The 14,943-nt window shown below is 45.1% G+C and overlaps 1 protein-coding gene across 2 annotated transcripts in view; it reads right to left on the bottom strand.

The window, feature by feature from the left end:
- Nucleotides 1-714: 714 nt before the first annotated feature.
- NPHP4 (nephrocystin 4) overlaps nt 715-14,943 on the bottom strand; it is a 292,086-nt gene continuing 277,857 nt past the window's right edge. For both annotated transcript variants that reach the window (XM_056544490.1, XM_056544489.1), the window contains 3 exons: nt 13,675-13,854; nt 4,439-4,579; nt 715-1,185 (listed from right to left, as the gene is read on the bottom strand). In XM_056544490.1, coding sequence (XP_056400465.1) covers nt 1,021-1,185; nt 4,439-4,579; nt 13,675-13,854 — 486 coding nt within the window. In that variant the 3' untranslated portion in view covers nt 715-1,020. The remainder of the gene's footprint in view (nt 1,186-4,438; nt 4,580-13,674; nt 13,855-14,943) is intronic.

The raw sequence follows: 14,943 nt of genomic DNA, 5'->3' as shown, positions 1-14,943 counted from the left end.
AAGTAATTTACAAATCTGTTTAACTTTCTGGCACCAATTCATAAAAAAAAAAAAAAAGAAGTACCCCTTTAACCCTTCCAGTACTTTTCAGCTTCTGTATGCTCCACAGGAAGTTGTGTAGTTCTTTCCAGTTTGACCACAGTGCTCTCTGCTGCCACCTCTGTCCATGTCAGGAACTGTCCAGAGCAGGAGAGGTTTGCTATGGGGATTTGTTCCTACTCTAGACAGTTCCTGACACGGACAGAAGTGTCAGCAGAGAGCACTGTGGTCAGACTGGAAAGAACTACACAACTTCCTGTGGAACATACAGCAGCTGATAAGTACTGGAAGGATTAAGATTATTACATAGAAGTAATTTATAAATCTGTATAACTTTCTGGCACCAGTTGATTAGAAATCCTTTATTTTCCTCCGGAGTACCCCTATAAAGTTAAAGTACCATCAATTACTAATGAAATGGTGCGGGAAAAAAAATAATTTTAAAGTGGTCTCTGTACAGATTGGGTAGGAATTCCACTATAACAATTTCATGTAAAGCGACTGTGGGATTCATTCACATGCGGGAGATTAGTTGCAGAAATTCCTGCAGCCGCTTCATTCCTTTGAATGATCCTCATGCGTTTATCGCCTTCAGATGAACAAAAGTAATTTTCAGCTGAAAAAATTCCTTTAGCAAATCTGCAGAGTATGAACTCCCCCCCCCCCCCCCCCCCCACCCCCCTTTAAAGTGGAAACTACTTTTTTGGCAAGTTACAGCCTTCGAAGATGTAATAAGCCTCATCGCCAACACCATCTTACAGGCCCCCAGGAGTCTGTATAGTCAATAACACTCCCTGGCGGGTAAGTGTCAGCGCACAATGTAACAAGGCACCAACATAGCGAGTTATGTCCTATACAGGGATCTGTGATCACAATGTCAATCAGGTAGTTACGCCTGGCACAGAATTCTGTGGGATAAATGGGCATCATCATTGGTGGAAGTATAAGAGGTCCCCGGAGTTACCCTTTAACTCTGCACCTTCACGGTCCCTTTCTTTTGGCGGACTGCTCATAGTTGACCTTCACACAGAACGTCTCTTCGTTTTTGTCCTCGTGGTCATTGATAAATATAAGAATCTCTTCCTGTCCGCTGCTCTCACCGGGGGCAAAGCGCAAACCAATTGTGTACGTTTCACCTGCGGCAACCTAAGGAAATGGTTCATACAAAAGAGTAGTAAGTATCGCAGTCACCTGAAGACCAAATAGGTGCTGCCTTCATATAAACAGTGCAGGGGAATAGTCAGCTAATATAGAAAATAAAGTAGAGGTTCTCGTGTATGCCTTGTGCTTACCTGTGTTAGCTCATGTGGCAGACCTGGGGTGTTCAGCCATATAGCAGCAGTATGCAGACAGAGCTGGAGGAGAGTTGTATAAATACCATATATACTGATCCCATAAAGAAAGCAACAGTATTCAGATAGAACTGGAGGGGAGGTGTATAAATTCTATATATCCTGATCCAATAGAGATAGCAGCAGTATACAGATAGAGCTGGAGGGGAGGTGTATAAATAACTACTATATATCCTGATCCCATAGAGATAGCAGCAGTATACAGATAGATCTGGAGAGGAGGTGTATAACTACCATATATCCTGATCCCATAGAGATAGCAGCAGCAGTATACAGATAGAGCTAGATGGGAGGTGTATAAATAACTACTATATATACTGATCCTGTAGAGATAGCAGCAGCAGTATACAGATAGAGCTGGAGGGAAGGGGTATAACTACTATATATCCTGATCCCATAGACATAGAAGCAGTATACAGATAGAGCTGGAGGTGGTGAATAACTTATATATATATATATAATGATCCCAAAGAGAAAGTAGCAGCAGTATACAGATAGAGCTGGAGGAGAGGGGTCTGGGAGCTAGCAAGTGCAATCTAGTAGGCGATGATGTCATCCTGTAGTTCGCAGTCAGCTGACCTATAACTAACCACTTCCTCTGACACATTAAACACTGACTTTCTGTGGGTCAGGTGGGTGATCACATGACCCCATTAAAGTAATGCACTGTATGGATGCAGCTATGATAGAATGAAGCAGTAGGGCTATTGATGGTGAGTGTACATGATATAGGCAATAAATAAATAAAATCTAGAGTGCTTCTTTACGTTGGTGCTGTAGCTTTAAGAACATATAATCGTCACTGTTGCTTTAACAGAGTCATAAATCACTGGGATTGATACAATGTTTTCCTGGGTGCACAGAAAGCTGAAAATAAACACTTAATGGATCCTACGCTCCAGTAAATTATCCGGGACACTGGGAAGTATCATCTGTAAACGTAACCTTTGTTCTGTCATGTAGAATGATCCCATTACCGCCGTCCACGCCGCGCTCCAAATGGCGAATTTAATAAAGTGTTTCGGGGAAACGTGAACTTGTTGAACTTGTAAACTCGTAATATTACGGTACAGCCGGACTTTATAATACACTGATTTACGAGGCGCTGGCGACCTTGATGTAACGGCTCTCAAAGTCACTTCCTGTGAGCGGTGGTCGGCCGCGGCCTCGGTGCGCATTCGAATGACTTGCTCAGCGGCGAGTGCGGGCGACCTGTGCCGCCAGTAATTACAATGTCTTAATTAGGGAGAGCAGATGGAATATGAAAGCAGCCGAGCACAATGCTGAGAGATCTTGTCAGGATCTACGAAGCCGCATTCATTCCTTCATACAGAAATGGCCGACATGTTGCTTTCATTTGCATAATTGTTTTGGAAAGTATTATAAAATTTTTTTTTTTATTATATCTGTTTCCAGGAAAGCTGGGTGAAAGAAACGGCGGTATGGATTTGGCAGTATACAAAGAGCGTAACTTTGCCCCTTAATCTGTCTCCACATATAGGTAGAGGAACCTATCAGGGCCCCTTAGGCCACAAGGTTCTGTGTGAGCAAAGTTATGCACAGTTAAAGGGGATTTAAAGGGGTACTCCATTGGAAAAACTATTTTTAAACCAACCTGTGCCTGAAAGTTAAACAGATTTGTAATTTACTTATATTTAAAAATCTTAATCCTTCTAGTACTTATCAGCTGCTGTATGCTCCACCGGAAGTTGTGTAGTCCTTTCCAGTCTGACCACTGTGCTCTCTGCTGACACCTCTGTCCATGTCAGGAACTGTCCAGAGAAGGAACAAATCCCCATAGAAAACCTCTCTTGCTCTGGACAGTTCCTGACATGGACAGAGGTGTCAGCAGAGAGCACTGTTAAAAAAAAAAAAGAATTTCCTCTGTAGCATACAGCAGCCAATAAGTACTGGAAGGATTAAGATTTTTAAATAGAAGAATATTACAAATCTGTTTAACTTTCCAGCACCAGTTGATTTAAAAAAAAAAAAATTTCCACAGAAGTACCCCTTTACTATAATGTTGCGTAGTCCTCTAATTGTTGCGTAATACTCTCCGTGTCAGTGTGGTATTGTCTCAGCAGCTCCCTGGCTCCTCCCACTCTCCTGACAGGAAGTTATGTAGTCTTCTCATTATCAGTATGTTGTCATCTCATCAGCTCTCCGACTCATCCCGCTCTCCAGACTGGAAGTTGCGCAGTCTACTCATTGTGAGTGCAGGGTTGTTTTAGCAGCTGCCCGACCCCTCCCTCTTTCCTGACAGGAAGTTGTGTAGTCCTCTCATTATCAGTATGTTGTCATCTCAGCAGCTCCCCGACTCATCCCGCTCTCCAGACCAGAAGTTGTGCAGTCTACTCATTGTGAGTGCAGATTTGTTTTAGCAGCTGCCCGACCCCTTCCTCTCTCCTGACAGGAAGTTGTGTAGTCCTCTCATTGTCAGTGGGATGTTGGCTCAGCAGCAGCTCCCCAAATCACCCCTCCCTCCCAAGATGACACATAATACTCTGCTGTCTCAGGAGGAATAGCTGGATATTGTCTCTAAACCCAAACGCCACACTTGAGTGATGTCACCTCTTCTGACTAAACCCTACGGCAGTGGTTCGCAATCAGGGTGCCTCCAGCTGTTGCAAAACTACAACTCCCAGCATGCCCGGACAGCCGGAGTTGTAGTTTTGCTACAGCTGGAGGCACCCTGGTTGGGAAACACTGCCCTATCATATAAATATTTATTATATATAGGAATGAGGTGTGATTACAACATGCTGTCTTGTGCTGTACAATGCAGCAACAAAGGAGAAGACTGGAAATGAATACAGCAGGTGCTGCAGACTGTTCTGCTCTTTAGAGCAATATTCTGCAGTAGCTCTGGGCAGGGACGTGGCAGGATTGCTGTGGGAGGACTGTGATGCAGAGCTGGGGAAAGCAAGTGAATCAATAAAATCTGCTGCAGAAAATCGGTAACATAAAATCTGCAGCATATACAGTAGGTGTGAACATACTCTTGAGAGGAAATGTTCCCAGGAAGATGAGGCGCTGGTGACTATTACCTCAAAGGTGTCCTCCTTGAACTGCAGCAGGTCGGCCCTGTTGGTGTGGAGCGAGTACCTCTTCCTGCTGGGATACGGGTTGGTGTACGTGATCCTCTTGTTGCAGCCCTTCTCTCCGGTGGACATGGTTATTTCAAAGGCCTAAGGAGACATGAAGCAGGAGATCGCTATCTGGTTACACATTACAAAAGTTTTACATTGTCTTAAAGGGGAACTCCTGGGGAAAACAATTTTTTTTTTAAATCAACAGGTGCCAGAAAGTTGAAGAGATTTGTAAATTACTTTTACTATTAAAAAAAAAAAATCTTTATCCTGCCAGTACTTATCAGCTGCTCTATACTACAGAGGAAGTTCTTTCCTTTTTGAATTTATTTTCTGTCTGACCACAGTGCTCTCTGCTGACACCTCTGTCCATTTTAGGAACTGTCCAGAGTAGGAGAAAATCCCCATAGAAAACCTCTCCTACTCTGGACAGTTCCTGACATGGACAGAGATGTCAACAGAGAACACTGTGGTCAGGCAGAAAGGAAATTCAAAAAGAATTTCCTGTGGAGCATACAGCAGCTGATAAGTACTGGAAGGTTTTTTAATAGACGTAATTTACAAATCTGTTTAACTTTCTGGTACCACTTGATTTAAAAAAAAAAAAAATTCCACTGGAGTACCCCTTTAAAGGACAACTCCACTTCCGAGCATCACTGCCTATAGATATTAATTTCTCCACTTCATCTAAATAAAAGAAAAATGAAGCAAATTAGCAAAACAATCTTCATACTTCATGTCCTTCTGTTTGGTGTATTCAGCTTCTATGCACAGTGATGTCTCCATAGTCACAGACTACAAACAAACCCTGCAGTAATGTATAAAGTGACTGCCCGTCAGGGTCCGTGGTGCTGCTTGTCACTGTAGATGAGAAGGATCCTATGCTGACTGGGCTGATTATATTTACTTCCGACAAAAACAAGACATTTGGAGGTTATATATAGATGTAGGCCCCTATACTGCCCCATACAGTGGGGATCAAAAGTTTGGGCACCTCAGGTAACAATTTGTATTAATGTGCATAAAGAAGCCAAGGAAAGATGGAAAAATCTCCAAAAGGCATCAAATTACAGATTAGACATTCTTATAATATATCAACAAAAGTTACATTTTATTTCCATCATTTACACTTTCAAAATAACAGAAAACAAAAAAATGGCGTCTGCAAACGTTTGTGCACCCTGCAGAGTTAATATCTTGTACTGCCCCCTTTGGCAAGTATCACAGCTTGTAAACGCTTTTTGTAGCAGCCAAGAGTCTTTCAATTCTCGTTTGAGGTATCTTTTCCCATTCTTCCTTACAAAAGTCTTCCAGTTCTTTGAGATTTCTGGGCTGTCTGTCACGCACTGCTCTTTTAAGGTCTATCCATAGATTTTCAATTATGTTGAGGTCAGGAGATTGTGAAGGCCATGGCAAAACCTTCAGCTTACGCCTCTTGATGTAATCCCCTGTGTATTTCGAGGTGTGTTTAGGATCATTATCCATTTGTAGAAGCCATCCTCTCTTTAACTTCAGCTTTTTCACAGATGGCATCAAGTTAGCATCCAAAATTTGCTGACATTTTATTGAATCCATTTTTCCTTCTACTCGTGAGATGTTCCCTGTGCCACTGGCTGCAATACAACCCCAAAGCATGATTGATCCACCCCCATGCTTAACAGTTGGACAGAGGTTCTTTTCGTTACATTCTGTTCCCCTTCTTCTCCAAACCTACCTTTGCTCATTCCGGCCAAAAAGTTCAATTTTAACCTCATCGGTCCACAGAACTTGTTTCCAAAATGCATCAGGCTTGTCTATATGTTTATTTGCAAAGTTCAAACGCTGATTTTTGTGGTGAGGATGTAGAAGAGGTTTTCTTCTGTTGACTCTTCCATGAAGACCATATTTGTACAAGTATCTCTTTATAGTGGAATAGTGTACCACAACTCCAGTGTCTGACAGATCTTTCTGGAGGGATTGTGCAGTTAAACGTGGGTTTTGAATAGTTTTTCTTACAATCCTGCGAGCTGTTATGTCTGATATTTTTCTTGGTCTTCCAGATCTTGCTTTAACTTCCACTGTTCCTGATGACTGTCATTTCTTAATTACATTCCAAACAGAGGACATCTGACAATGTTTTCTATCTTCTTATAGCCTTCTCCAGCTTTGTGAGTGTCAACTATTTTCAGTTTCAGATTTCTAGACAACTGCTTAGAAGAACCCATGGTGCTGATTGTTGGGGCAAGGTCAGATGAGTCTGGGCATTTAAAACCTTTGAGATTGACATCACCTGGTCTTCCCAGGTGATGATTGAGAACAATCCATGACACTGGCAGGTCTCTAGCCCCTATACTGCCCCCATATATAGTTGTAGTCCCTATATTGCCCCCATATATAGTTGTAGCCCCTATACTGCCCCATATATATTGTAGCCCCTATACTGCCCCATATATAGTTGTAGCCCCTATACTGTCCCATATATAGTTGTAGCCCCTATACTGCCCCATATAGAGTTGTAGGCTCATATACTGCTCTCATACATAGTTGTAGGCCCCTATACTGCCCCATATATAGTTGTAGCCCCTATACTGCCCCATATATAGTTGTAGCCCCTATACTGCCCCATATATAATTGTAGCCCATATACTGCCCCCATATATAGTTGTAGGCCCCTATACTGCCCCATATAGTGTTGTAGGCTCCTATACTGCTCCCATACATAGTTGTAGCCCCTATACTGCCCCCATATATAGTTGCAGCCCCTATACTGCCCCCATATATAGTTGTAGGCCCCTATACTGCCCCATATATAGTTGTATCCCCTATACTGCCCCATATATAGTTGTAGCCCCTATACTGCTCCATATATAGTTGTAGGCACCTATACTGCCCTCATATATAGTTGTAGCCCCTATACCACCCCCATATATAGTTGTAGCCCCTATACTGCCCCCATGTATAGTTGTAGCCCCTATACTGCCCCCATATATAGTTGTAGCCCCTATACTGCCCCCATATATAGTTGTAGCCCCTATACTGCCCCATATATAGTTGTAGCCCCTATACTGCCCCCATATATAGTTGTAGGCCTCTATACTGCCCCATATATAGTTGTAGCCCCTATACTGCCCCATATATAGTTGTAGGCCTCTATACTGCCCCATATATAGTTGTAGGCCCCTATACTGCCCCCATATATAGTTGTAGCCCCTATACTGCCCCCATATATAGTTGTAGGCCTCTATACTGCCCCATATATAGTTGTAGGCCCCTATACTGCCCCATATATAGTTGTAGCCCCTATACTGCCCCCATATATAGTTGTAGGCCTCTATACTGCCCCATATATAGTTGTAGGCCTCTATACTGCCCCATATATAGTTGTAGCCCCTATACTGCCCCCATATATAGTTGTAGGCCTCTATACTGCCCCATATATAGTTGTAGGCCCCTATACTGCCCTCATATATAGTTGTAGCCCCTATACTGCCCCCATATATAGTTTTAGGCCCCTATACTGCCCCATATGTAATTGTAGGCCCCTATACTGCCCCATATGTAATTGTAGGCCCCTATACTGCCCCATATGTAATTGTAGGCCCGCTCTTCTCTATTTCCCTATAAATAGTAGTAGGTAAGCTACTCTCTTCTGATCGGGGGTCAGGACCTACAGCTACGTCAGAGGTGTCACAAGATCCGGCAGCCACTGCTCACTGACTTAGAGACCATGGCCCCTGCTGCCACTTTGGAAACAATGATCAGCATGATGGTTACACGCATCTGCCGCTCTGGTTGAGGGTACTCATAATGCGTCCTGAAGGGGTTAATTAAAATGATTTGCAAAGTTGTTTGACCTTTCACCCTAGAAGCAGCAGAAAATAAACTCATAGTGAAGATAGACGATGTGCTTTAAGTCTAACCACCATCTGCGAAGTGTCTAGGTGCGCGGGTCCAGCATAACCCTGCTGAGAACGACCCCATCCCAAGGCCCAGGAAAGTTTTGGGCGCTCGCCCTCTCTCACTTGTTAATTCGTTTCCATTAGGAGAGCCGGGCGCATTATTCAGCTTGCGCTGCACATTTATATTTTTTTTAGAAACAAATTACAGGAGAGCTTTAATATTTTCAGATTGTAATGTTTCATTTCGGCTCCCCCAGGATCTAGCGCTCGACATACTAATTCAAATTGTTTTAACAATGTAACAGCCCAGCAAAATACGACATGTCAGCTTGTAATAATCCCTCACAGAGAGAACGACCCAGTCATTTATCATAATGCAAAATAAGAGACGGCAAATTTAAAGGAGCCGGAGAGACGTGTAACAGAGAGAAGTGAGTGGAGGGGGTCCGGAAACTAATAGGTTAAAGGGGTACTGAGCATGTGTGACCAGGACTGAGCTATTAAACATGTGTGACCAGGACTGAGCTATTAAACATGTCTGACCAGGACTGAGCTACTGAGCATGTGCGACCAGGACTGAGCTACTGAGCATGTGCGACCCGGACTGAGCTACTGAGCATGTGCGACCAGGACTGAGCTACTGAGCATGTGCGACCAGGACTGAGCTACTAAACATGTGTGACCAGGACTGAGCTATTAAACATGTGTGACCAGGACTGAGCTACTGAGCATGTGCGACCAGGACTGAGCTACTGAGCATGTGCGACCAGGACTGAGCTACTGAGCATGTGTGACCCGGACTGAGCTACTGAGTATATGTGACCAGGACTGAGCTACTGAGCATGTGCAACTAGGACTGAGCTACTGAGCATGTGCGACCAGGACTGAGCTACTGAGCATGTGCGACCAGGACTGAGCTACTAAACATGTGGGACCAGGACTGAGCTACTGAGCATGTGGGACCAGGACTGAGCTACTGAGCATGTGCGACCAGGACTGAGCTACTGAGCATGTGCATATGTCCAGATAAATATCAGGTGGACATTCTGAGAGGGAATCATAAGAACAACAGGAGGAGCTATAAAATATATGTAGCAGCAATAATTAGTCACAGGAGTAATTAGTTATAATTATTATTATCACTGCCTAATGTAATATCTAATATAGACAGGACACCTTTAAGTGATTTATATTGTGAGATTTTTTCATTATGGTAAAACTCCTGGACAGCCATTAAATATTCTAGACAGGGACATAAAGTAGATATCAGGAGCTGAGGATGGCGGTAATAACCTGCCAGAGCTTAACTACTCAGATGACGCCAATGAAAATGAATGAGTTGCAGGGAACAAGTAAACAAGTTTATGTTAACAACTTCTGCAACTTTGTAACACAATCCATAAGAGGGAAGTAAAGGCGGAATTAAATCCTGATGATGGATGGCGGCCGGCGTGATTTATTTCAGACTGGAGATAGGTCGCAGATGCCCTATAACTTCATCGAAAATTATGAGCTGGTAAATTACAAATGCTGCTCAGCTGCCAGACATCTACTCCGATCCTCTCGTACCTAATTGTGAGGGGGTTTATACCGCCGCACACATCACTTGTTAAAGGAAAACATTGTTAGTGGCGAAACATTGTCTCCTCTCAGGTCACGTTGGCTCAAACACAGAACTTTTAAATAGGACCAGATCATTACTTAAAGGGGTACCCTGGTGAGAATTTTTTTTTAAATCAACTGGTGTAAGAAATTTAAACAGATTTGTAAATTATTTCTATTTAAAAAAAATCTTAATTCTTCCAGTACTTATCAGCTGCTGTATGCTCCACAGGAAGTTGTGTAGTTCTTTCCAGTCTGACCACAGTGCTCTCTGCTGACACCTCTGTCCATGTCAGGAACTGTCCAGAGCAGGAGAGGTTTGCTATGGGGATTTGCTTCTGCTCTGGACAGTTCCTGACATGGACAGAGGTGTCAGCAGAGAGCACTGTAGTCAGCCTGGAAAGAACTACACAACTTCTGGTGGAGCATACAGCAGCTGATAAGTACTGGAAGGATTAAGATTTTTAAATAGAAGTAATTTATTAATCTGTTTAACTTTCTGGCACCAGTTGAGTAAAAAAAAGAAAACTGTTTTTTTACTGGAGTACCCCGGTTTAAAGGGGTACTCCACTGCCCCAGCATCCGGAACATTTTGTTCAAAATGCTTGGTGCGAGATTGTGATGTCATGGCCACGCCCCTTGTGACGTCACACCACGCCCCCTCAATGCAAGTCTATAGGAGGGGGCGTGGTGACTGCCACGCCCCCTCCTATAGACTTGCATTGAGGGGGCGTGGTGTGATGTCACAAGGGGCGTGGCCATGACGTCAGGACCCTGCACCAAGCATTTTGAAAAAAATGTTCCGGAACAAAAGGTACAGTTCAGGCACAATTGGCGCATTGTGTTATGTGGAGAAGGGGGGGGGGTGTATGACAAATGGTTCTTCTCTCTGAGGTTGAGTCCTTATGTTATGATTGTCCCCACAGGCTCTGGACAAGACATAACGCAGTGAAGACTAACCCTAAGCTGGCCAAACACATCTCATAACCCTCATTGGGCCAACAGCAATCTCTCTCTACCCCCATAGATGAGCGGGCACATGTTCTCAATGGGCAGAGGGGGAGAAAGCTGCTGCCAGACACCTTTGCTGATGGCTTTAAATGCATTTAGAAAGAAAGTCTTCAGGTATGATGTTTTCCTCATCATTCTGCCCTCAATACCTCATAATTACAGAAAATTCTAAACTAAAATCTTGCAGTGACATAAGTATTCATACCCCTTATTCAGGACTTAGGTGAAGCCCCTCTGGCAGTGATTCCAGCCCCCAGTCTTTTTGGGGTATGAGGCTACAAGATTTACACACCTGGATTTGGTGATTTTCTGCCATTTGCTCTGCAGATCCTCTCAAGCTCCGTCAGGTTAGATGGAGACCATTTGTGGAAGCCATTTTCATGTTTCTCCATAGATGTTCTATTTGGTTCGGGTTCTGTCTGGGCCCCTCAAGGACATTTACAGAGTTGTCCCTGAGCCGCTCCTGTGCTGTCTTGTACGTAGGGTCATTGTCTTGTTGGAAGGTGAATCTTCAGCTCAGTCTGAAGTACAGAGCGCTCTGGGTGATTTTTTTTTGGAGCTCAGCCAGAATAGCCATTGGGTTCTCAATCTTCTCTCTTACCAAGACCCTTCTCCCCCGATTTACTAGTTTGGTAGGCGTCAGCTCTGGGAAGAGTCCTGGTTGTTCTAACTACTCCTGCTGAGCTCTTGGGAACTTTCAGTGCAGCAGAAATGTTTTTGTCCCCTTCTCCAGATGTGTATCTCCACACAATCACATGTCTGAGCTCTACAGGCAGTTCTTTCCTCCTCATGGCTTGGTTTTTTGCTCCGATATATATATTCAGCTGTGTGACCTTATATAGACAGGACTGTGTCTGAGCTCTACAGGCAGTTCTTTCCCCCTCATGGCTTGTTTTTTTTGCTCTGATATACATTGTCAGCTGTGAGACCTTATATAGACAGGACTGTGTCTGAGCTCTACAGGCAGTTCTTTCCCCCTCATGGCTTGTTTTTTTTTTGCTCTGATATACATTGTCAGCTGTGAGACCTTATATAGACAGGGCTGTGTCTGAGCTCTACAGGCAGTTATTTCTCCTCATGGCTTGGTGTTTGCTCTGATATACATTGTCAGCTGTGAGACCTTATATAGACAGGGCTGTGTCTGAGCTCTACAGAGAGTTCTTTCCTCCTCATGACTTGGTGTTTGCTCTGATATACATTGTCAGCTGTGAGACCTTATATAGACAGGGCGGTGTCTGAGCTGTACAGGCAGTTCTTTCCTCCTCATGGTGTTTGCTCTGATATACATTGTCAGCTGTGAGACCTTATATAGACAGGGCTGTGTCTGAGCTCTACAGGCAGTTCTTTCCCCCTCATGGCTTGGTGTTTGCTCTGATATACATTGTCAGCTGTGAGATCTTATAGACAGGGCTGTGTCTGAACTCTACAGGCAGTTCTTTACCCCTCATGGCTTGGTTTTTGCTCCGATATACATTGTCAGGGCTGTGTCTGAACTCTACAGGCAGTTCTTTACTCCTCATGGCTTGGTTTTTGCTCCGATATACATTGTCAGGGCTGTGTCTTGTCCAATCAGATGAATTTACCACTGGTGATTACAATGAAGAAACTTCTAAGAGATGATCAAGAGAAAAGGGAGGAACCAGAGCAAAATATCAAACATCATACAAAGGGTATGAATACTTATGTCCGTGCAATATTTGAGTTTTTCCTCTGTAAAGAGCTGCAGATTAGCAGCATGGAATCTGCACCTCAAGTCTGCAGTATGTGAATTCAGTCTTAGGACCAAGTACGATTGTCACGATGCCGGCTGGCAGGAGGTGGATCCTCTGTGCCGGAGAGGAATTGGCGTGGACCGTGCTAGTGGACCGGTTCTAAGTCACTACTGGTGTTCACCAGAGCCCGCCGCAAAGCGGGATGGTCTTGCTGCGGCGGTAGTGACCAGGTCGTATCCACTAGCAACGGCTCAACCTCTCTGACTGCTGAAGATAGGCGCGGTACAAGGGAGTAGACAGAAGCAAGGTCGGACGTAGCAGAAGGTCGGGGCAGGCAGCAAGGATCGTAGTCGGGGGCAACGGCAGGAGGTCTGGAACACAGGCTAGGAACACACAAGGAAACGCTTTCACTGGCACAATGGCAACAAGATCCGGCGAGGGAGTGAAGGGGAAGTGAGGTATACATAGGGAGTGCACAGGTGAACACACTGATTAGAACCACTGCGCCAATCAGCGGCGCAGTGGCCCTTTAAATCGCAGAGACCCGGCGCGCGCGCGCCCTAGGGAGCGGGGCCGCGCGCGCCGGGACAGGACCGACGGAGAGCGAGTCAGGTACGGGAGCCGGGGTGCGCATCGCGAGCGGGCGCCACCCGTATCGCGAATCGCATCCCGGCTGGAGGCGGTATCGCAGCGCACCCGGTCAGTGGATCCGACCGGGGCGCTGCGGGAGCGAGAGTGTAGCGAGCGCTCCGGGGAGGAGCGGGGACCCGGAGCGCTCGGCGTAACAACGATCATATTGTCTAATAAAGCAATTTAGTTAAAAGCAGAAAAGAGAAAAACCAGCACACAACAGCATGACTACGGAAAAGACAAAAAAGAAATGAAGACAGCGCCATGAAGGAACGTGAGAAGGACTCACCGGGAGACCAGACAACATCGTAGAAATATAATGAATCCCATTGACCAGCACGGGGTATATACTGGACCTCACCTTGGAAATGATCGGGTTCCGGCTTAATACACAAACCAGCCAGGATGCTACGAGCTGATGCTGATCAACGTCAACCAAATTGAGATAGATAAATCTGCTTCCAGCCTTTAGGGGGCGCACCGCGATATGCAGATCTTGGATACCATTTGGAGGGAGAACGAACACGCTCTCTGGGTCAACCTAAAAGTGCGACAAAAAACGATAGATGGTAAAAAAGGTAACAGTAAGGTCCATTTAGGTTAATAGCTTCACGAGATCCTCCATGATCTATAATTTTCTGGAGCAGAGAATATTTACAACATCATCGCTCATCACAAGGTCAATAAGGTTCAGGTAAAGCCACTTTATTAATATTTGAGGAGCGCGTTCACACCTGCAGAATGTATACAGCGAAAAAATCTGGAATACTTTCACAACAACAGATAATCCGCACTAAATAGTCTGTGTTTTGGTTACTGCTGATGATTTCAGTGCAAATTATATTCAAGTTGTAAAAGAAAAAAACTGAAAACAGAAAAGAGTCCAGTATTAAAAAAACAAAAAAACAGCTGCAGATCTGAATAGTTTCAAAATAAGCAACGACTGTGGATTTGCAGGACCCCCGCGATCTCCCTGCTGCACCCGGCGTTCATTTAGAGCATTGGGTGCAATGCTGGAGACTCGTGCTGTCACGGCCACACCGCCTCTATGCAAGTTATGGGAGGGGGCGTGGCAGCTATCACACCCCCTCCCAAAGACTTGCATTGAGGGGGTGTGGCCGTGATGTCACGTGCCTCCGCCCCACATCACTAGTCATCTGGCACGGAGCGAAGTTCGCTAAGAGTCTTGGGTGCAACGCCTGAGATTTGTGCCGTCACGGCCACGCCCCCTCAATCCAAGTCGATGGGAGGGGGCGTGACAGCCGTCACGCCCCCTCCCATAGACTTGCATTGAGGGGGTGTACTCGTCAGCTGTCACGCCCCCTCCAATAGACTTGCATTGAGGGGGTGTGGCCATGATATCACGCGCCTCCACCCACTCCACCAGTCATCCGGCACGGAGCGAAGTTTGTTTAGAGCGCTGGGTGCAACGCTGGAGGCTCGTGACGTCATGGCCACGCCCCCTTAATGCAAGTCTATGGGAGGTGACATCATGCGCCTCCGCCCCGCATCACCAGTCATCCGTCATGGAGCGATGTTCGCTTCGTGCATGCGGCAGCCAAGATTTCGGGGGTCCTCAGTGGCAGGACCCCCCTCGATGAGACATCTTATCCTTTGGATAGGGGATAAG

This window comes from Hyla sarda, chromosome 10, assembly GCF_029499605.1.
Source record: "Hyla sarda isolate aHylSar1 chromosome 10, aHylSar1.hap1, whole genome shotgun sequence".
Lineage (NCBI taxonomy): Eukaryota > Metazoa > Chordata > Amphibia > Anura > Hylidae > Hyla > Hyla sarda.
Note: the sequence above shows the minus strand (reverse complement) of the source record. Positions and strands in the feature narration are given on the sequence as shown.